This window comes from Manis pentadactyla, chromosome 18 (genome assembly GCF_030020395.1).
Source record: "Manis pentadactyla isolate mManPen7 chromosome 18, mManPen7.hap1, whole genome shotgun sequence".
In the NCBI taxonomy this organism is placed as follows: domain Eukaryota; kingdom Metazoa; phylum Chordata; class Mammalia; order Pholidota; family Manidae; genus Manis; species Manis pentadactyla.
Genome location: NC_080036.1, coordinates 25,096,016 through 25,120,227, shown reverse-complemented (window position 1 = coordinate 25,120,227; position 24,212 = coordinate 25,096,016). Strand labels below are relative to the sequence as shown.

The 24,212-nt window shown below is 38.5% G+C and overlaps 1 protein-coding gene across 17 annotated transcripts in view; it reads right to left on the bottom strand.

Annotated features, from left to right (window-relative positions):
• Nucleotides 1–24,212, bottom strand: part of AGBL1 (AGBL carboxypeptidase 1) — an 834,111-nt gene that overhangs the window by 367,684 nt on the left and 442,215 nt on the right. For 11 of the 17 annotated variants that reach the window (XR_008994688.1, XR_008994687.1, XM_057494793.1 and 8 more), the window contains one exon: nt 12,790–12,953. The exons of 1 other annotated variant lie outside the window; for it this stretch is intronic. Coding sequence is in view for 14 of the 16 variants with exons in the window: in XM_057494793.1 (XP_057350776.1) it covers nt 12,790–12,953 (164 nt within the window). In the remaining 2 variants the exon portion in view is untranslated. Of the gene's footprint in view, nt 1–8,356; nt 10,010–11,520; nt 11,654–12,789; nt 12,954–24,212 lie in introns of those variants that run through there. 5 more of the 17 variants (XM_057494794.1, XM_057494797.1, XM_057494795.1 and 2 more) reach the window with 4 other exon arrangements.

The window sequence follows — 24,212 nt, the reverse complement described above, 5'->3', positions numbered from 1 at the left end:
CACACCAGCAAAGCACAGGGAACTCGTCAGCTTCCGAGTCAAAGCACGTAACAACAGAACGAATGCCCAGTCACTATAAACATCGGCTCTGACGCAGTTCCCATCCCCGTTGTCCCGAAACAGTATCGGCTCATGCTGGCTAGATCATCTCCATGTTCCAGAAAACTTGGACCTCATCACAAAGAGAATCAGTCAGTGAGGAGCCATCACAGGACTGCAGATATATTTTGTGTTACTAGGATGTACCTGAGGTTGGAGTTGGACAAACTCATCTAGAGAAATTAAGTGACCAAGCAGAAGTGAATCATTACCCTTTTCCCCTGAAACATCCCCCCGGGAATGGAAAACAGCACATACTGTGATTCTTGTTGAACATATTTAAGGTTTCTTTTAAATATACCAGATTCCACTTCTGACACTGGACAGTTGGTTTAACATCCTTCCCCACTATACTATTTCCCCCCAAATTTGTAACATCCATTTTTTAAAAGACCTTTTGATTTTCCTCTCTTTTTTCTCATCATTTATTTCTTTCTTTTCTGCTACTTGTGTGCTGTGAAGCTTCCGTCCCTTTATTATCTGCTTGGTAGACATAGAGATGGAATTTAATTTTCATTCAGTCAAATATAAGCTTTGCATCACGTAGCATAATTCAACAGCCTTGCCTTTTATGTCTGGACTTCAGGGTTGCAACCTTACTGCCCACGATGAAACTGGGAATAATGTCAATGGCTGTCACCTTAAGACTAAACACAGGAAGAAAGAGCTGAAAGGAATTTAAAGATATTTAATTTTAAAGCTAAGAAACCTGAGAGTAAACAAGTTAAGCCACCTCCCGAGAGTGGCAAAGCTGGTTTTCGGCAGGAAGACTGAACCAGAACCGAGCCGCCTTGAATCTAAGCCACATGTCCTTTATAAAAATTATGCTGGGTACTAAAGTGAGGACTTGATGGAAATCCATGGGACAGTGGAAACCATGCTAGACTATTTCATCTTGAGCACCGTGGGTGTTCCTGGATTTCTTCACTTGATTCCCTTCTAAGAGGGTAGGATTGGACAACAGGCCAGGATGAAGAAATCAGGCAAAACATGGACATATCTACAGAAAATTAAAAGCAGCCCTTTTCCTTCTACACCAGAATCATCTAAGTTTAGTACCTTACAAACTGAAAATAGAAACTTTCTTCGATTCTTTGTCCTCATAAGGATATATTGATCCTCACAAATATTGTGATTTGATTTCTTTTCCTGTGAGACAGCTTCCCTTTCTCTCCCCGTTGGCTCGCTTCCTTCCTGCCTGCCTTCCTGCCTTCCTCCCTTCTTTCCTTATTCCCTTCACCCTCCCCTTCCTTCTGTCTGTGTTGTATCTAGAGTTTGGCTTTCCTCTACCAGTTTACATCTGGTAAACTCACTCACGTAGGTCAAAGGCTTTGACTGCTCATGCTAAAGGGCTAGCAGCTCTTTGTAAGGGCCACAGGGCTTACTTAATAAGAAGGAAAGCAACACTAAGAATAAAAAGGTATGACTCTCAAATTTAATGAAAAGCTATTGAATTAATATAGCCCACCCATGCCAGGCTATTTGAAGTCATCTTAAATAAAAACAACCTCTCTTGTTTGGGGAAACTTCAAAGGTTTTCTGCCTTCCATTTTCAGACTTAACAACAAAAGTTAAGAGCTGTGAAAGGCTGCAGTTGATACAAACAGTAGGAAGAGCGAATTCCTTGATTGAAACCCTTTTCCAGGAGCTAGTGCCTGTTCTCTTTGCACGTATTTCAGATCATAGGCAAGAGACCAGCCATTCACTTGGTTGAGCCAGAGGCAGAGGCAAATAATGTCCCCACTGTTGACTGGCAATGGGTAAATCATGAACTACACCTCGTGAGTCACTTGGATTCCCTGGGCTCCCATGGAATCATTCATAAAACAGAAATTCTTTTAGGTTAACTTTCTTGGTTGTTATAAGGTTGCAATGTTTTGCAAGTAGCAAATGCAATACGAAGGAAATGCACTTTAACTCCTCTCTGTCTGCAATCTCTCATCTTTCTCTTTTGAGTGCTTATCACCATGGGTAGTGATGCAATCAACATATAGTGGCACACATTCCACCCTTGATGATATACATGGATCTTCCCTGAATAGTACTAAGACTGCCAACGGATATTTCTAGGCCAAAATAAGTCCAAATCATTCATATTTTAAAACTTGTGCACAAACACACACAGACATACACGCACCCAACACGTACTTTCAGGAACTGTACAGAGAGAGAAACTAACAGGGCTAAATTAGTTTTAGATTATACATTTAACAGCCCCCACTTCTGCCAGCGTTTCTGCATGTTGTGGCTGTCACAACCAGCATGTATAGACAATGAACTATTCTGCTTTTTAAAATTTATTACTTGAAAGGCTACACATTATGGAGGATAAGTATTTGTGTCTTAGAGTTAGACAGGATTAGATTCAAAAGCCAGCAGTCTCTTACAAGATTCATGACATTGGCAAACCTCTTAATCTCCATGAATCTTTATTTCCTTGTTTGTAAAAAAGGATGCTAATAATAGCAACTACCACACAGGATTATTTACATGATTAAGTGAGATAATATTTATAAAATGCTCAGCACAGCATCTAGTTCATGGCAAGGCTCTAATGAGTATTTGCTATTATTATTATCTTACATATATATATATATACTGACATACTTATTTTTATAATTTCACAGTATTCTAGAAAATTAATAGATGATGTTCCATCTTTTGTTTTTACTACTGCTAGGAATTTGGGTTTGTTTTCAATTTATTTGGGGATATAAGCATCACTGCTATAAATATCTACATATTAAATGTTGTTTTCTGTTTATTTTCTTCAGGGATGTTCAAGGTGGACACATAGGATTGAATGGGAGGTTTTTATGGACTCTCACTACACATCACCAAACTCCTCTCCAGAGGAAAGTAAACCAATTTACAGATAGCTGTACGATGTTATTAAACCTCTTTCTTCATGGACACACTTAACACTGGGTTTCATTATTTTTACTTATTTATTGTAGAGGAATCAGCATCAAAGTATACCAAAAATGTTTGAGTTTTGCCTTTATCTACTAATAGAATTGGGGTTTTTGTTGTTTTTCCAAATTAAGATGAGCGTCTCTTCCTGGCTAGTCAGTTCATTGTCGTCGACCCATGAGGAACCATTTAATGGTTTAAACAACAAGGGATCCTCACAGTCTCAAGGGACCCCCAGACTGAACCTCCATTCCAACATTTTCCTCCTGGTAGCCACTGGGCATCTCTTTGCCTGCAACTAAGAACTGCAGCATTCCTTGCATGCCGCTAAGAATATTCTCAAATAGTAGACACTTACCCCTCTTTGTTTTGTTATAATGGCGCCTTTTGGGGAAACTAATCTCCTCATTCCCCGATATCCCATTTTGGCCGTAGACATTGGCATTCCATGTCCTGTCCTTACTCATTCCCTCAAGGGAAGGAAGACTGCCATGAAGCTGGTGAGTTAGGGGGAGATGCTGAATGGGCAGGAGCATCAGCAGGACCTGAACTCCGGACATACTCATCGCTCCACCACGTGATAAACTTAGCAGGGCACCCTCCACCCCTACAGCTCTAGGTGAGGAAGTCCAATCCTGCTAGCTCCACGCTCTCTAGCTCTTTATTATTGGTAATAAAGAAGATATATCTTATTTCAACCTATCTGGATGCTTATATGATTTGGAACTCAGGAGACAAGAAAGAGGTGTCATTCATTGCTCATCTAAAGCTCCACACAGCTTAGTATTTGCAGTCATTAAATGTCAAGGCCAGAGTCATTCTGCCTGGTTCTACCCCTATCTGCTTCCTCCTAACTGGTGGAAGCCAAGTTACATGGCTTCTCTGAGCTCTAGTTCCTTCATCTGTATAAGGGAGTTAATAATAGTACATACCTCAAAGAATTGTTTAAAGCAGGAGTTGGCAAAATATTGCTCACTGGGACAAATCCAGTCCGTTGCTTATTATTGTAAATAGAATTGTATTGAAATACAGCCACATCCATATATTTACACATTGTCTATTGCTACTTTCATGCTATAACAGCAGATCTGAGTAGTTGCTAAAGGGACCATATGGCCTGCAAAGCCTAAAATATTTCCTATCTGTCCCTTACAGGAAAAGTCTGCCAAACCTTGGTTAAAAGATAAAATAAGAAATGAGGTATGCTTGCAAAATGCCTAGCACTGTACATGACAAAGAGTAAATGTTCAGCATGTGTTCATTATTATTATTAGTAGTAGTATCTGTAAGAGGTAATGTGTCTTCATGATTAAGAGTACTGATTTTTTAGCAAGAGTGCCTGGGTTCAAATCCCAGCTCTATAACTTGCAACTCTTGTCATTGTAGGCAAACCACCTAGCCTTGCTGAACTATAATGCACTTCTCAGTAATATGAAGATAATAATACCTACCTTGCATAGTTATTGAGAGGCTTATCTGAGATTCCAAAAGTAAATTGCTTAGGAGAGTAACTGTTACTGATATAAACATCTGCTGTCATCAACATCACCTCAACATCATTAATTTCCTCCTGATTGTAAACTATGAACTCATTTTGAGAACTAGTTCACTGATAACATTAAATCTCAACTAATTCATATATTCATTCAGCACATTAGCCGACCACCTTGAGACAGTCTCCAGACATTCAGATAAAACTGTTTTCATCCTTTCTCCTTAATTTCCCCAATGTGATCAACCAAAAAATCCCCAAGGGGATCAACCAAACCCTCAGGTAAAAGCCCAAATACCATGAATTCTTGAAGAGGAAATGCCAACTAAATCTAGACACCTCAGTCAAACATCTGCAGCTAACCAGACTACAAAAGAGTTTCAAGAACATCTAGATCTGGGATTACTGAGCAATTCCAAGCCTTGATGGGGCTGTCATTATTTAACGATGAATGAACAAAAATTGATGAGATAGAGGTTGAGAAAATAGGAGGGAAGAATCATAACAAGAGAGTGAAACATTTTGCAGGGCACAGAGCCATCAACGCCTCCATCATCTGACGTCAGGAGATGACTAGCCCCAGGGAGCAGAAGCAACCTCAGGTAGCCCCTGTTAAGGTATCAGGGAAATTCAAGACAAGTGGAATCTATGGCATATTAAATGAAAATTAACAGACCCAAATGGAAAGAGAGGTGGCTATATTGCAAATATGAATGAAAGGGAAGCTGATGAGATATAAGGAAATAGGTGCCATGAAATCTAAATTGTAAAACAACTGAAATTAAAATACATGCGAAGAAGACAGTTCACCCTACAGCAAATTAAATCTATGAGGATAAACTTTAGACGTGCTTCCAGAATTTGGTGAATTGGAGTGAAGAGGTAAAAGTGAAGAGAGGGAAAGAGATGGCAGATACAAATGTTGGCAAGCAGATACCAAACACTCCAGAGAAAGGAAAAGAAACATGTAGGATGGACTCTCTACTATCTTATCATTAAAAGACCTGTCAGAAGGGGATGGAATATTTGAATTCAGAGTCACTCAAAAGCATCTAAACCTAAAAAAAGAAAAAAGAAAATAAATATTCTTGATGTAACAGGAAAATAATTTTTGTGTTAGTGAGCAAGGAAAATCTACCACAACTATTAAGTCAGAATAAAGAGTGTACATACAAATAAAGAAAAATTAGGCTGACTATTACAGGATTAAATATAAGAGTAAACCGAGCCATGTATACATTGTTTTAATGAAATCTCTAGGCAAACACGGTGTAATTCCTATGCAAAGGAAAGAAAAAGACATTCACATATCAGTGTGCCAAAATACACCACTGATTTACTTTATCCAAACAATGAAACTTTTCTAAGGCATTCATTCTCTAGCAAAAATGTGAAATGAATCAACATTGAGAAACAAGAACAGAAACATGATTGCACAGAATGGATAGGGATGAGTGATGAGAGTAATTAAACATAAAATTGAATTTTAAGGTGCTTTGAATATGACTATAAGACAATGTAAAATCCATAGATTCTTTCTGTATGAAAATATAAGAAGTGCAAAAATAAGGTATTTGTTTCAAATAAGTGGGACATAGACAGTATTATAGGCAATGCTCAATACCTGTATGTTCAAGGATAAATCCTAGGAAATTCAATGCATCCCAGATAATAGAACAATATAGAACAAGCACAGACTTTGCTCACAAAGATAGGCAGAAAACTCCTCACTTCACACTAAATAACATAAACATCTATGATAAAATAATATTTTAGATCACAGCCAAATACATTTTCCTTTGATATTCAAAGATAGATGAATATTGGAAAATCTTTTAACATAAGTTGACTATTAATTTGAAGTAATAATAATTTTCTAAATAACAAAAAATTGATAAAATTCATTATTTATTACTGAATTTTTATTTATAACTTAAGAAAATAAAAATAATTAATAAAGAAAACATCAGTCACTAATGTCAAACCAACTGACATTTTACCTAATTTTTAAATGCTTAACAGTTATTCTCATTTTGAAGTTTGGTTCACAGTGAGGATGTTCCATAGAATCATCACCCTTAGAAAATGTTCTCAAAACACTAGCAAAAGTTTTAGGTAATAATGCAAACTGAGCAAAGCTAATTGTCAAAATTTATACATGTTACCATGATCTATATAGAGAAACAGAAAAATTCATGGAAACAATTTTAGGTATAACTCCAGAGTTCAGTGAAATTACAAGTAAATAAATACATAATCAAGAATTTTTCCATATAACTAAGACAACCACTTAGAAAATTGTGATGAAAAAAAACCCTTTTTAGAGCAAAGAGAAAATCTGAAATACTAAGATTAAAAGCTTATGATGCTATCTTACTACACTGATGGATACTGACTGTAATGGGGTATGTGGTGGGGACTTGATAATGGGGGAGATCTAGTAACCACAATGTTGCCATGATTTTATATTAATGATACCAAAAAAGAATTAGCAAATACACCATATTCCAGAACTCTAGTATTAAAACCACTAAAATGACAATAAAAAACAGCTTATAAAGCTATACCCAGGAAGTAGATTTAAAAAGGGTACAAAAGAACCCCCACAATACTTTATCTGTAGACTTCAAAGAAGATCTGAATAAGTGGAACAAAATGCCAGATTTTGAAAAAAGCAATATAGGTAAACAGTCGACAGACCAAAAACAACTATAATTTTAATGTAGTTTGAATTAAAATCCTCGTGGCTTTGTTTGTGGCAGCTAACTCATTATAGAGTTCATCAGTGACAAAAAAGAAGGGAGGGGAAAATAGCCAAGCACTAAGCAAATACTAATGAGGTGGTGCTTACAACATCATATATTTAAATTACACAGATACAATATTAAAAACTATGAGTTGCTAGCAGACAGACTAATGAAACAGAATACAAAATTTTTAAAAATGTATTTCCAGGTACATGCTCATATAAATACTATCTGATAAACCGATATTACTAATCAATTGGTGATAAAGGATGGGTGATTTAGTAATTGCTAGGGCAAATAACTAACAATTAAGAAATGCAGAATTATTTAATGTAAAAATTAGAAAAGAAATTATAATATGTAAATATATCCCTTATAAAATCTACTACCTCAGTTTAATAACAGATAAATCAACACATTTTATAGTGATTGTGCATTATTTATTATTAAGCTGGGGTTGATAGGTTTATCAAAGGTAAAAGAAACAAAGGAAAAGATTAGCATGTATATTAAAAAAAAATCCAGTGTCAATAAACTACATTAAAAAATGTGAAAGGTAAATGGGAAAATATTTGCAATATCCATGACAAACAGATGGTGAACATCTTTAATATACAGATTTAAATTAAATTTAAATTATACATTTTTAAAAAAGGAAAATATCATGATTAAAAAAGTAAAGAACAAAAGACATGCCCAGGAAATTCATTTTAAAAAGAAATCCTAGTGATACAGAAGCATTTTATCTATATCAGAAAAGATCAAACTATAAATTAAAGCAGCACCCCATTTTCACCTAAAAATGGCAAACAGTTCAATACAAAAAGCAACCAGTGTATCTAGAAGATGAGGTAGGAGTATATCTAGATGACCTTAGGTTTGGCTATAACTTTTTAGCTGTAATGGCAAAGGTATAATCCATGAAACAAATGATTGGTAAGCAGGACTTGATTAAAATGAAAGATTTCTGCTCTGTGAAAGATACTATGAAGGGAGTGAAATGACAGTCACAGAGTGGAAGAAAATATGTGCCAAAGATCCATCTAATAAAGGACTACTATCTAAAATATACAAAGAACTTTTAAAATTCAACAATAAGGAAACAACTCAATTTTAAAAATGGGCCAAGGTCCTTAAAAGACACCTCACTGAAGAAGACAGGGAGATGGCAAATAAGCATATGAAAACATGCTCCAAATTATGTATCATCAGGGAAATGCAAATCAAAACAGTGAGATACTACTCTACCTATTAGCATGGCCCAAATCCAGAACACAGAAAACACCACACCCAGGCCAGGCTGTGAAGCAACAGGCACTCTCATTCATTGCTGGTGGGAATGCAAAATGGTACCGCCACTGCAGAAGACAGTTCAGTGGTTTCTTACTAACGTACGTTCTTACCATATGATCTAGTAATCACATTCCTCGGTATTTTCTCAAAGGAGATGAAAACTTAGAGCTACACAAAAATCCACACATGGTGTTTATAGCAGCTTTATTCATAATTGCCAAAATTTGGAAACAACCAAGATGTCCTTTGGTGGGTGAATGGATAAATAAACTGTGGTCCATCCAGACAATAGAATATTATTCAGCGCTAAAAAGAAATGAGCTGCCAAGCTATGAAAAGACAAGGAAGAAACATAGATGCCCATTACTAAGAGAAAGAAGCCAGTCTGAAAAGGCTGCTTATTGTATAATTCCAATTCTACAACATTTTGGAAAAGGCCAGACTATGGACCCATCAAATAGGTTAGTGGCCTCCAGGGTTTAGCAGTGAAGGAAGGATGAACAGGCAGAGCAGAGGATTTTTAGGACATTGGAACTGCTATGTATGATATCATAGTAGAGGACACATATCATACCTTTGTCCAAACTCAAAGAACATCCAACGCCAAAAGTTAGCTCTCAGGTTAACCCTGGACTTTGGCTGATTATGATGTGTCAACGTGGGTTCACCAGTCGTCACACACATACCACTCTATTGGGGGACACTGGTAATGGGGGAGGCTGATCAAGTATGGGGGCAGAGGGTATAGGGGAAATCTCTGCACCTTCCTCTCAGTTTTACTGTGAACCTAAAACTACTCTAAAAAATAAAGTCTATTTTAAAAAACAGTGTATATAAACTTGCAAGAAAGGGAACTCCTATGCATTGTCATTAAGGGTATTATATATCTGTTTATTCTAGCCGGAAAAATAATCGAATTTTACAATGTTGACAGTGATTCTCTATTGGTAGCAAGATGACAGGGATAGAGTTTTTGCATGTGTGTGTGTTTAACAAATTGTATTTTCTCATTCAGAAAGACAAAACTATATTTTCAGTGAAAATCAAGGACCTTTTAAATTATTAAGTAAAAATATAACTGTGTTTTGTAAAGTCTGTGAAATATTTTTATTTTTTTAGTCGTGTCTCATCAAACCAAAGAGAGAAGAACCACTCACTTCTCTGGAATGTAGGGGAGCCCAGGGTAGTGTAGCAGGATGGTAATTTGGGAGAATATGGGCGATATTAAGCAATTGCCAAGGCACAGCTTGGAACCTCTGAGCTTTCTCTTGTTATTAACGGAGGGACGAATGGAGATCGGGGAGCTCAGCTGAGAAGAGCGAGAGGCAATGGAGGGACACAAATTGAGATGAACAATGGCTGACTCGGCAAAAGTCTTAAATGACTTTGCAGGCGACCTGTCACAGTGGATAAACGGCACCTCCGGAAGCAGCAGCTTGGCATTCCTGCAGCACGCACACAATTACTTCCAGGGAGAAGATTGAGAGCAAGGAAAAAGGAAGAGGAAAGGAAAGAAGATCAAAAGATGCCTTAATGAGTCTGCAGACATTTCTTAAATGAGCAACTGGGAGGAAGACACTGTAAAAGGGAAACCGGAACAAAGAATGTGTGTACTTCTTTCCAGGCTCTGGCCACTTGGCAAACATCCGTCATTTCTGCCCTTTCTTTGCTCATGAAAAATGATAAGCTGCTCTATGGACGTTGTCTACACTCTAATTGTTTCTATGGTAAACGAGGCATGCAACTACTGTCAAAGACATGAGGTCCGCAGCACACAGCCGCACTTGTCTTCCCAGGTCACTCCCGGGGGTTAACACTTTCTGCGGGGCCTGGGAAATTCAAAATACCAATGTCCTCACATTTCCTTAAGGCAGCCTTTTTGGTAAGAGCCTGCTCTTTTTTTCTCCCTAGTATTTCCTTCTTTGCAACAATAAAAAAAGACTATTCCTGAAGTATATAACCCTGTTATATCAAACACACCCAAGGAAGAGGCCAGAGGGGAGCAGAGGGCAGAGGACTCCCACTTAAAGAATATGGTGAGTTGTGTTGACAAACATCAGTTCCACCGTTTGCATCAAAGGAAAATTTTTAGGATTTGCTCCACTGATTATTATATCTCATGATTTAATCCTAGTCATCAGAAAAAGTATCAGAGTGCACACAAATAATCTGTTGCTGGTTTTGAACACAAAGATTCATTTCAACTTCCCCTCTGCTATCCTTTGATGACTACATGCTTACTAGCTGGAATATTTTCTGGGTCAAGACATTTTCAGAGTGACTTTCCTCTCAACCGTGAAGTTTTCAGGTCCCTTGGGCAGGAACCCCAATGTGTTTTGGTCAAATGCCTCAATGATTAGAAGAATATATTATGGTGCAAATGTTGGGGTGAAATAGTCCATTCTACTGTTCTCACTAGACTCCAATGCCTCTTAAATTTAATTCAATATTTTGAAAATACATATATTAATCTCATCCTATGTATAGGCATCCTGACCTGAAGAAGTTGCACCAGCCTAAGAAGGGTCAGAGGTCATGGCGGACCTCCAGCTTTCGTACCCTGGGACTGGACACAACTGAAAAATGAATTGTCTGTTGTTTGGAATGGCACGGAGGGGCAGGGACCACACTCCTCTTATGAAAACTCATAGAGCAGCCATGGTATTTGGAGCATGACACCGAATTCTTTAGACTAGAATTAGAAAAGGCACCTTCTTTGATAGATTTCTTCTTGTTCTAGTTTACAGGCAACTAAGCCTCACTGCACCGGATCAAAGAGACGGGCATGATCCATTCAGGGAACGCAGACAGTGCCAAGTCTGCTCAATCTTCCCTCAATGAGCAGCAGAGGAGAGGGTGGGGGGCGAAGGCAGGAAGAGAGAAAATTCAGGCATGCCTGCACCCAAGAGAACTTAGCAAAGGAAAAGATGAAAGGACAGATTGATATATATATCCTGGCGGTGGAAGGGAATATACCTGGCTTGCTGTCAGAGAGAGAGGCTGAAGTACACAGTGGGACCAAACACCGGGAGCCGAGGGATGCAGAAGGGAGCAGGGACAAAAGGGAGTGATTGTGATGTCAGAACAAAGGAAATCAGCGGGGGCGTCCCTGAGGAGGAAAGGGGTCTGAATTTACTTAAGTCTCCATAGTCTAGGATCTGTAGCACAGTGCGATGAGCAAGCTAATTACTGCATTTAGGTAATTAAGTCTCGAAGAAACTAGTGCCTTCCAAGCAGTATTAATTTAGCTGCTAGATCTTTCTAGGCTTGACTGGCCATTTGGTGAGAAGTCACCCTGGAACGGCAGCTGCACAGTGGCAAGTGGAAAATTAATGAAAATGAGCTAGAAATAAGATGGCCCCAGTATTAATGGCTTTGGTCTGCCTCTGGACAGGAAATGTGTGACGATCTGCTTCCTCATTTACCAGCAGGCTAGCCTCCCCCAGTGGCTCAATTCCTCTGTCCACTCCTTCCCTTCAAGTGTGGACGATGACTTAATCTTCTTTGACTCCTGGGACCTGTCTTGATCCTGTCCCTTCTCACATCCTGACTTCCTCTCTTGCCCCCTCCACCTGTTTTGGTGAAGTCTAAATATTTGTCTGCAGCAAAAGGCATCAGAAGGGCTCCTCAGGATAATGGTTCCCCTTTCTTGACTCATCAATGCTCACAGTTCTTAGTGATCTCTCCTTTCCCTGCCAGGCTCTCCGGGACAATCTATTCCTCATCTTCAGATGGTTCTTTCATCTTTTGGAAAGGAATATGGCTGTTTAACAATGAGAAGATAAAACATTCTTGTCCTCAAATGGCTAAATACTAGCCATGCGATTGCCTTTATTCTTCTTCTATTTTCTTTTTTTTTTTTTGCTGAGGAATGGCTCCAAAATTATATCTGTTCACATACAGACATATAACTGGCAAAGAGAAGCATACATAGATGTGCATGCATCTATCACTAAGCTGAATCTTGCTCACCGTAAGCAAAATGTATTAAAAATACACATTTGTAAATGCACGTGGCTTAGTGTTTGCTGCCTACATATCCTCCTTGTCTTCAGCAAGCAGTGTGGATGGCCTGGGTCTGGCTCCATCTGCAGGAGCGCACCACTGCTCCTGCCTGCATTTGACAGCTCCTCCCTATTCCCTCTTTGGCAAACACCCTTAGCTCTCCTTACTTTCATTTTTGAGATATTCTACAGCAGGAAGACAAAGATCCAAACCTCCCTCGTGCCCCTGGGAGCACCTTACCGCTGGAGGTGGGGCCCCAGAGCCTCTTCCTCAGCATTCAGTAGAGCTGTGGAGCGGGTCGGGAGCTGACGGCTGCAGCCTACGGACTTGAGTTCCAAGATGAGGAGACCCACGCAGAACATGGCACCCATTTCCTCTAGTTCCCTGGTACCAAACTGCAGACCCTGCCGGTTAAACAAAGCAGTCAGCAGGGACCACGTCAGGGGAACTGAGCAGAGAGCATTTGAGATTGGGGGGGAGGACTCCAGAACACACGACTGTCACAGAGATGAAGAGTTCATGGTACTGATCAGTCACTGTCTGCTGTGTTTGCTTGTGTGCTTTGTGGACTGGACATCTTCAGTCTACACCACATCAACATTCGGGGTCTCCCAGCAGTACTCCCAAGACAATGGTATGCTGGCAGGGGTACCAAAGGGTGGGAGGAACCATGGGATCCAGGAATCTCTCCCCCTGCTTCAGCCCAGGCAGCAGTGCTCCTGTCTGTATTCTGCAAAAGGCTTCACTCCTGACACAAGCCTTTGTAAACAATCTTGCAAGAGATACTGTCTCTCTCCCATAAATTCATCAACCAATGGAGAAGAATGAGGGCAATCCTTCATATACAAATACTGAAATAAAAACGAACCAAAAACACCATGTATTTAGAACCACCTATTCACCCGTACTGAGATAATATGTTAAAGTAAAACCACAGCGTGTCTTAACCACTTGGTCTATGCTATCAACCACAAAGTACCAAGTAATAATACCAATTGACAAGCAACTTTACTGAGCATTTACTATGGGCCAGATACTGTTCTGAGACTCTCTACATGCATTAACTCAGTGAATCCTTACCAAAGCCCTATGAAAGAGGTATTGTTTGTTTTATCCATTCCCCAGAAAAGGAGATGTAAACCCTTAGGATGCTACTTTCTCCATAATGTCACAGATAGTAGTAATAGAGGTGAGTAAATGAATTCCGACATAACTACTCAACAAAGTGCTCACATGGACTAGGAGGGACTCTCTTACATGCTAAGGTAAAAGTGCATAGTTTTTGAAATTAGATGGGAATTGGGTTTGAATTCTAACCTCACTATCTTCTGACTATGGGATCTTAGACTTCATGAACTCTATTAGCCTTGGTTTTCTCATCTGTAAAATGGGATCATAATTCTTCCCCCCACATGCTTGGGCATTTCACTATGAGGAATATTTCAAAGTTCCCACAAAATTAATCAGTATTAGCTAAATTTTTCTTTCCTTCTTCTTAGCAAAGATATTTAATAAAAGAGAAGTCAATGGGGTCCTGAGGCTTTCATGTTTATAAAGTACATTTCCCTTAAGTGAAAAAAAATCAATTGAATATTTAAAAACAATAGATTTTCACATCCAACTAACAGTGACACAGAAGACAGGGATGTGACAGAAAACATTAAAAAAGATTGGTCATAAGCATCCCAAGGGAAAACAAAATTCCAAATTGAGAAATTGTAAGCCTCACAAAATAATTTTTAGGAAAAAGGATACAGGAGAGTGGAAAATCCTCACGCTGATTTCAGCTGTTTGAAAATTGGATTTCCTGCATGTTTGGACACCTGTTTTCCTAAGGAAAAGAAACCTTGCTTCAGAGTTAAGCAGAAGTCTGTTCACAGTAAGCAACAGCAGTGGGAGGGGAAAGACAGATGTTTAACAACTTCTTGATTTTCCTAATAGAGAAGATCACTTTATAAAGAGAGAGAAAAATCTCAGAGTCTCTTTCCATGTGCTAAACCTCTGAGGTCTAATGCTTTCCTCCAACCCCATTTTCCCGGCTGCCCTTCATTCTGGAATGGCTGACTGGCTTGGGAGCTCAAGTGCGGGTCACACCGCCCTCCTCCACAGTCCGTCACCTCGCTGGTGACAAGGGAGAGCACACGAGGGGAATATGAACAATGACTGTGGCCCCTTGGGCACGCAGCAAGCCCGATACATGCGTGTAACCCCAGCACGTAGCGGAGCACATGATGGGTCAGAAGAAAGACAAGGTTTGGAGGCGATAAATCTTACAACATGCACCGTATTGACAGGCAGGGGCAATTCCTTCATACCCGCTAACTTCTATAAACAACAGCCAAAATGATGGCCAACTTATAGGGCAAAAATAGTTCCACATCCAAGACTTTTATCCATTGCTTTCAGGCAATGATTGGCATTGTAAAAAGACTAGTCCAGAAGACCTGAATTAAAGTAATTTATACCACTTATTGCCTGTGTGGTCTTGGGCAAGGCAGTTATTCCATTTTGCCCTCTACTATTAGTCTTTCTTTACTATTCTATTATTTACTCTCACCCAGTATCAGTAATATTTGTTTATATGGATGGCCTCCACTCATCTCCCATGCCCCACCTGGAAGTGAAATCCAAACGCAATAAAAGAGCAGAATCTGTTTCTTTTTATCTCTGGCATGGAGCGCGTAGCTTCTTATATGGCATATCCGCAATACATGATAAATGGGTAAGTAAGACTATAAATGGGTGAATACGGAGAGGCACTGATAGACTGTCCCTTGGGTACATATTGTATTTGCCAAATGGAACCTGACTTCTCTAGGTAGCAAATACATGAATGTCTTTAATTATGTCAAATTTCATGAACATTTTCACATTTTATTTTATTTTTTACTTCAGGAGATGCATTTGCATCTCTGATATGTTCTAGAAAACAGGTGAGTAAAACTTAGAAATTCTGATCTACTTTGGTCAGTTATCATGGACTCACAGTAACAAGTATATAAATAAAGCTGGCTTTGGGGTGGTTTAAAAGTGAGTCTTAATAAGATAGAGACCCAGCTCCCCTCTCCTTCCATCTTACATGTGTTAATTTGTATTATTTTTTTTTTCCACAGACAATAACAGAAAGCCTAACTATTGCGGCTTAAACAAAAACAGGGTTTTATTTTTCATACATATTAGTTTGGGAATATTATATTCACTATTTCAGTGTCTTAATATAATAAGGGCCACTCTATTTGCCATTCTGCTGGTTTTCTCATCATGATTGCAAGGTGGCTGCTGTAACTCCAGCCAGCACGTCACCATTCAAAGGAGAAAGAGAAAATGAAGCACCAGCACACTCTTGCATATATTTTATTGCCAGAACTGCCTAACAGAGTCAACTCCAGCTTTACAGCGACCTGGTAACTGAATGTTTTAGCTTGCTTGACCTCTTTAAAAGAGATGAGAAAACAGTGTTAGAAATACGTGTTGGATAAAGCAACAAACCACGTCTGTCACACCAGACATTCTACCAGAAGTTATAGGTCCCTGTCTATGCATCACAGTGGTAAGCAAATCTCACAGCCAGAATCCTTTACATTTTTAAAAAAAACCTTTTCTTGAAAATCCACCCTAAAATAAGGAAGAAATAACTAAGGACATTATAACGGGATAAACTGGATGGGCTACAATGAAGCCACTAAGATGATAATTACAACCATTTAACAATATAGAAAATGCTTTGACGTAATGATAGGTGGAAAAAAAGAAAGACACAAAGCATGAAGATTGAGCAATAAGAGCAGACATGGTGACCCCCCAGGCCCGAACTCGCCTTTTCAGATATGATTGCTAGGACTTGCCGATAAAATACAAAAATTTGGAGAGAAGTTACCAAGAGAACAACCATGTAGCAAAAACTTTAAAGAATTACTGCTCCCTAGCAAAATGTTTAAGAAGGTATAGCATGCCAATACATGAGTGGCAAAATTCATCCATTTGTAAGAACTTCTCTGTATCTTTTATATTCTGAAGTAGGTTTAGATCTATTTTTATTTCTTTTATGTGTAATTTATTGACACTAAAGATTGGTGTCTTCCTCAGTTTGAGAAAAAAATGTAACCTGATATCTCTTTGAATATTGTCACTTCCCCATTCCCTGTTGAGGAAATCAAAGATAAGCCTAAAACTCCTATGAGTAAAGTTATTTATTTTCAGTCTGTTCTCCATCTTTTACTTTCATATTTTAAAAATTCCTATCACAGTAATAAATTCTGAATTTTTTTTTCATATCGATGTTTCATCTTGAAAATTCGCTCTCCAGCTTTACTGATTCTGTTGTTTAACTCACCCATCTCAAAAACTGTCTCTGAAACACTATAAACAGTTACTTTATATTCTCTACCTAGTTATTACTGCAGATATAGTTTTTGCGGATATCATTTATTAGTTTGATTTTTATGTTTAATGTCAATAATGTAGGCTTGCTTGCTCATATATTTTATGATTTTTTTAAATCTTGAATTCATATTTTTTGAACTTGGAAGAAAATCTTTATGAATTGGTTGTAACGTTTTTTTCCTCCAGAGAGAACCTGTGTTTTCTTCTCCTAGGTACTTGGAAGCCACCCATCAGGGACCACTACAGGTCAGAACCTTACTTTGAGACCTTCTGGGCCACTCTGGACATTTGAACCTTGACCCCAAAAATATTCAAAATTAAATAGCCTAAAATTGGCTCACACTATTACATATCAAAGAACAGAAGCCACATATAGATAAGGAAAGATTTCATAATTTATTTTCAAATATTAGCTTAACTCTGTTATTTACAATAGCCAAGACATGGAAGCAGTCTAATTATCCATGAATGGATGAGTAGATAAAGAAAATATAGGGATATATATTTATATCTATATCTCTATATAGATATCCCTATATAGGTATAGATAGATTGATAGATAGATATAGATATCTATGTATATATAGATATATATATTCCATATATGTATATTTCCCAGTATACATATTCCTATATACATGGATGTATCCTTCTGTACCCCTATACACACACACACACACACACACACACACACACACACATATAATACATGGAATGTTATTCAGCCATAAGAAAAAGAAGGAAATCCTACCATTTGCAAAACATGGATGGACCTTGTGGGCATTACGTTAAGTGAAATAACTCAGACAGAGAAAACCAAATACTATATTTTCTTAAATGTGGAATCTTAAAAAAAAAAATCAACTCATAAATACAGAGAACAGATTGGTGATTGCTAGAGGTGGGGCTTGGGGTATGAGCTAAATGGGTGATGGGGGTCAAAAATAAGTAAGTCCTGGGGGTGTCATGTACAGCGTGTGACTATAGTTAATAGGACTATTCTATATTTGAAAGTTGCTAAGGGAATAGATCTTAAAAGTTCTCTTCACAAGAAAAAAAGAAGTAACTTTGTGTGACGATGGATATTAACATTTAATGAATATACCATGAATAATATGTATATTCACAATATACATATATGTCAAATCATTACGCTCTGCACCCAAAACTAAAATAATGCTCTATGTCAGGTACAACTCAACAAAAACAATGGGGACAATGTTAGCAGAACCCTATTACCAACATCCGATCATCACAGCACGTCAGAGAAAGAGCAAAAGCCAAGCTCAATCTTATGAATAGATGCACAGGTCGGTGGGAAGAGAGATGGTTGATATAGGCAACTCGATTAAAAAAAGTTACTTATGTCTAGAAATAGGAATATATAAAAATAATTATACACATGATCTGGAGAATCTTTTTCTGAGACTGGCATGAGGATGATGCCATTAGGAAATCTACTAACATAATACATAAAGAGAATGAGAGGAAGAGGAAAAAAAAAACAGAACTCGTAGACGGATGCATCCATATCTGACACAAGTGTTAGCATGTGAGTTAACCAGGATTCTTTCTAAACCTGAGAGGGGAGTGTGGCATCATGGTGTAAACACAGAACCTGGAACCTGGATTGCTGGGTTGCTGGGGTCTGAATTGTAGCACTGCCACTCACAAACTGTATGATCTTGGGGAAGTCATTTGACTTATCGGTGACTCAATTTTCCCATCTGTGTAATGGGATAATGAGAATAACAATATAATAGTAATGATGCCATCCGTCTCATGGAGTTATTGAGATAATTCAGAGAGTCATATCTATATTTATATCTATCACTACTTGGCCCAATGCACACTATGTATTTAACAGTACATTTATTATTTACAAATTATTTATTACCATTCATAATAGAAAATGCTTATATAAAACCAATAACCAAATTCATATTTGACATGCATAGTCCTTAATAAAACTATGGCCAAAAGTATGGTCTGTTCTCACTACTGTTATTTACCATCACTTGACAACTTACAAACAATTCATAAGATTAAAAAATAAAGAGTCTTACATATTAGAAAGGAAGGAATCACATTATTATTATTTGAAGACTGGTTATGCACTAAAACAAACCAAAGGAGACAATGAAAACAGAAAATCTATTAAACAAAAGGCAAGAATTGAGTAAGTAGAAAGATTACAAATTGAATATCCAAAAATCAATTTTCTTTCTATAAACAAGCAAAATAAATTATTAAGTATAATAAAAATTCCATTCACAATAGCAACACAATAAAATATCTAGGAATGAAATTAATAATAAATATCCAAGGTTGTACAATAAATCCTAGGGTTTTACAAAGAGATAACAAGGAAATTTAAATAAATGAAGAAATATGAATTCTGGGAAAACAAGGCCCAACACCAAATAATCACAATTCTCTTCCTATTAGTCTGTAAGAGGATAGGAAACCAAAACACCAATGGGGATTTTCAGACTTGGCAAACTAATTCTACTTTAGAAGAACACATGACAGAAATATCCAAGAATAATTTTGAAATAAAGAGTAAAAAATAATAATGGAGTTTTCCCTTACAGATAGGCAACAGATCGTATACACTTACAATAATTAAATGGCATGGTATTAATGCAAAACATGGCAGACATATTCAGGCACAAGACAGAAATCACTGAAGACTGTGGAATATATAAAGGTTTGCATATGATGAAGGTGCCTTTCAAGTCATCAGGAAACAGCATATGACTGAGATAAAACAAGAACAACTGGTTAATATTCCAGGGAAAAAATCTTACCACAAATACAGAAGTCCTCCATTTTGATGAAAGGATTAAATGTTAAAGAAATTGAGAGATTAGAGAAAGAATAAAATACAGATTCATGTTTTATCATCTCCATGCCAGGAAGAGGTCTTTCAATGCAGATTCTCAAAGAAGAAACCAAATAGGAAAATATTAATGATTGAATAAATAAAATTTAAATATAGCTGGGTAGTGGGAATGATTACACACTACACAGAGAAGAACACAGCAAAATAAATATAACTGCAATAAAGGAAAAAAAAAGTAATTTAAAATAAAATGCAAATTAGTACAATAAAATAGTGTGATTTGCTTCTCAATTCAGTTTTACCCTCACTCCCCAAGTCATAATGGTCTGCTGATGAAAGCTATCTACAGGCACTGTCAGAGTCTGTTATTGATAGAAGCACCTGTCACTGCAGTATTTCCCAAGGGGGGTTTGGAAATTTATTTCAAAAGCCTTAAGAATGTTTATGCTCTTGGAGTTAACAATTCAAATCCCAGAAATTAATTCTAAGAAAATAGTCATAAGGTGACAAGAGAAAAACTCCAAGGGACATCACTGCACCACCAGTCAAATAGACTTGAGTGTGTTCACATCACGGAACATGAAATCATGATGTGTTTTGCATGAGCAACACCATGGGGTTAGATCCACGAGATGCTGTTCAAGGGCAGTATGTGACTTCAGTACAGCGCATCCATTATGATCCCAATTTTATGAAAACATTTTAAAGTGATTTACGGATGCACTAAAATGCAAACAGGGATTAGAAATGAATGGCGAAGCTACATGCTTTAGGTTTTTTGTTTCCCTTATTTTCTTCTTAGTCATGAAAAATAAGCAACTGTTTATGCCACTCAGATTTCCTTAAGCAATGCAGGTAAGCCTGGAAAAAGTAGTGTATCTGAATTTACGTTTGTTTTATATAACCAGTGATCTTAAATTTATAAGTAAAATTAAATTTAAATCCACCTTTATACATTGTTAGCTACATTTAAATTAAATATTTTAATTTAAATATTTAATAATAACACAAGGCAAAGAAGAAAACTAGTTAGGCATATTTAGTGTCCTGAGCACCTGCTGTTCCCTTCATCTACATTTCCTGGGACTTCTAGATGCCCCTTAATTTCTTTAGGTCACTGGACCTGTGCCTGTTTTTCTTTTGGGATAAACATCCTGCAAATTAAGGTCAAGCAAAGGCACAGAAACAAGCAATCTATTCCCCTGGTATTGTCCGTAGAAACACTTCCAGAATCTTTACAAAGTGCCAGCATGAGCTAAGAGACAGTGGCTTTTAGAGTTTTAAACAAATTTGGAGGGCTGAATGAACTGAATTAAGTCTATACATCCCTCGCCTTGCCATGCACCCAGCAGAGAAGTTAAAACTAAGCCAGTCCAGCCGTGTAGATCGGTGAACTCTAATAGGTGGCAGAGGAGAAAGTAAAAGGGGCCTGTGACAGGCTCCTCAGCTTCCCTGCTAACTGGCCCCCAGCAAATGGACTCTAATGCGTTCACACTGAGGACCGAATCAGCCACTACGTGTGTTGGTGTCCCTGCCAGCCTCCATCTGATGGGCTCCTCCGTAGGGAGCCCCTGTGTCCGTCCCCTCGGCCCAGACTTCCTAATCCATTACTGACAGCTGTTTCCTTAGTAACTGCAAAAAGGCCTATATTCACTGGAACAGCAGGGCTGAGGGTGTGGGCTGGATTACAAATGTGTCCTTTATTTCTATGCTGGACCTTCCCTGGGGCTTTTATTGGTGAATTTGTGTTTTGGTCATGAATGACACAGCAGACAGCGAGGTCCTCTGTGATTGCCTTTCCATGTCTTTCTGGACCACACCTTTGACAGTAAATAGGAATCAGAGACCCTATCTTAGATAGCCTAGAAGTTTCTAACTGGGTTTCACTAACCAATAGGATCCATGGACAGTTGATAATTCCCCTCAAATTGCGTGCAGATTTGTGTGTGGGAATCGTTGAGGAGGTGCTCTTGGCTTTGTGAAGAATTAGCTGGGTTTTCTGAAGGTTGGTAGCTGGACTCAGTCCACATTACCATCACTAGGAAATAATTCTGAGAGTCCACTGTCCAAACATGGAGAGGAATCGTAGCAAGCTTGACTCTGTTTCTGTTAGATGCATAAACTGGGAACACCTTATGCCAAGTGATGTACTATGTACCAGGAGAACCTGGCTTACAAAAAATGTGCCCCGACACTAGTCAAGTGTCCATGTCAATACGCAAGTATAGTACTTAAATACCACATGTTTAGTAAAAGCTTTTGGACACATGGAGGTCATCCTTTCTTGCAAATTATATGACCCCATAAGTCCTAGCTTTGCAAATTCCCCATTCCTTTCTCACCAAGAAACCAGAAGGCTCACCCAGTATGGCACCAGAAACATGCACAGCTCCAGTCTATGAGTCATAGTTTGTCACCCTCTCTCAGTATGTCCAGTTGCTGTCCCTTGCAAGCACTGTCCCTGGTCCTCTGATTCCCTTAGACCTGCCACTGGCTTCTGAGACCTGCCCCAGGCTGTCTTGCATGATGACAAGCAGTCTCTCCAGCTCTCCGTCCCTCTGGGTTCTCTCAGATTCAATTTTGAACTTTCCTTCAGTGCCACAGATGGGGTGGAAAGGAGGGAAGGTGCCCCTGCCTCTCTCGTGGGTTACATACAACACTTTAAGAAAGTCATCTGAAAAAGACAACGACCTCTTAGAGCAGATGCTGGTCCTAGCAAAGAGCAGAGTTCTGCTTTGCCAGGTTTTAACCCTTTAGTTTCTTCATTTTGATAAGATCCTGGGAGATCATGAAAGAGGAGTGGGGGAGAACAGGACAGTGTGAAGGGGTTGGGGGTGGCTTCAGTTGGTGGGCATGAGCAGTGGCTGCTAATGCACAGGCATAGAAGTATGTTGATAGCTAACCACGGGCATGGCCATACTGGTGCACACCAGTGGAAGAGCAATCCCAACCCTTCCCCAGGCCTCCAGGCTCCACACCAGCCTATGCAGGTGCCCTCAGATTCTTTGTCAGGTAGGGGGAATGGGACATAAACCAGACTATCTTCAAAAGGTAGAATAACATCAATATGAAGTTGCAGCACCCAACTTTCCCAAGAGTGTGGCCACCACACACACCTGCACTGGCCATGCTGGGTGGCTTGTCACCAAATGAGACCTTAGCACCACTGATATTCCTATCACCATCTCCCAGAAACCTAGACCACAGGTTATTTGGAACCATTTTCTTATTCCAGCCCAGAGGTTTCTAACTGGGTTTCACTAACCAATAGGATCCGTGGACAGTTGATAATTCCTCTCAAATTGGGTGCAAATTTGTGTGTAGGAATCTTTAAGGAGGTGCTCTTGGCTTTGCAAAGAATTAACTGGGTTTTCTGAAGGTTGGTAACTGGATTCGGTCCACATTATCATCACTAGGAAATAATTATGAGAGTCCACTATTCACTCATTCACATAATGGATAGATATTTAGCTCAATGGACATGACCACATGCTCAGAGTTGGGGAGAAAGGAGCGTGGTCCCAATTCTCAAGGTGACTTCTGTGCCTGCGACCTCCCAAAGACCACCTTCATCTCTTTGGCTGTAGCACAATATATGGCAGGGGGTAATTTTAGAGGTCAGGGTGGGCATTTAGAGGATTATCAAAAGGGATAGATGTCCCTCCTCAAGGATTTTACAGTCTATTAGGAAAGAAAGGATATACATTCCAATGGGAAACATTTGGGATGTTCAGAAGATGAATAACTCTCCAGGCTTTAACTAGATTTTGAAACTCGTGCACCTACAGACAAGTTTTGCTGAGCCACTTCACTCACCCTGCACAGGGTTTTAAAGGTGTGCTAACAAAACAGCTCTAACATTATAAGCCTGCCTGGCCCCTTTTAGACATCTAAATTCTGTAGGGAGAAAAATATAAATAGGAAGAGGGGCTAACACCCATTAGGACCTGCAGATTTATGTGTGCCAAAGAGTTGATGTCATGATCTAAAACATAATATCTGGCCAAAAGCAATATAACAACTTTATATTCCACTCAGCAAATAAGGCCTGACCAAATGCAGAGAAAAGTCATCATTCAAGGCTTAAAAGTAAGGAGATGGCTGCATAAAACTCTTACATCAAGTCAATAAGTCAATTAAGAAACAATGTTTAATTTTAAAATGTTTGAACTAAAACATCAGTAAGAAAATTTTTTTGACAGCATTAGATTATTAATACAATTAACCTGAAGAAGAAGAAGAAAGCGATTACAGTTTAATCCTTCCAAGACGTTGCTGCTTTTCAGCAAAGGACACCTACCAAATCGCAAATAGGTTTTGACAAGTTGATATGTGTAAATGTTGCATTTTAAAACATGCACACAGTGAGAATGAAAGATTCGTTGGTTTTTTTCATAAATCTATTTAAGAAAGTTATTTTTGCTGTGGGCGAAGC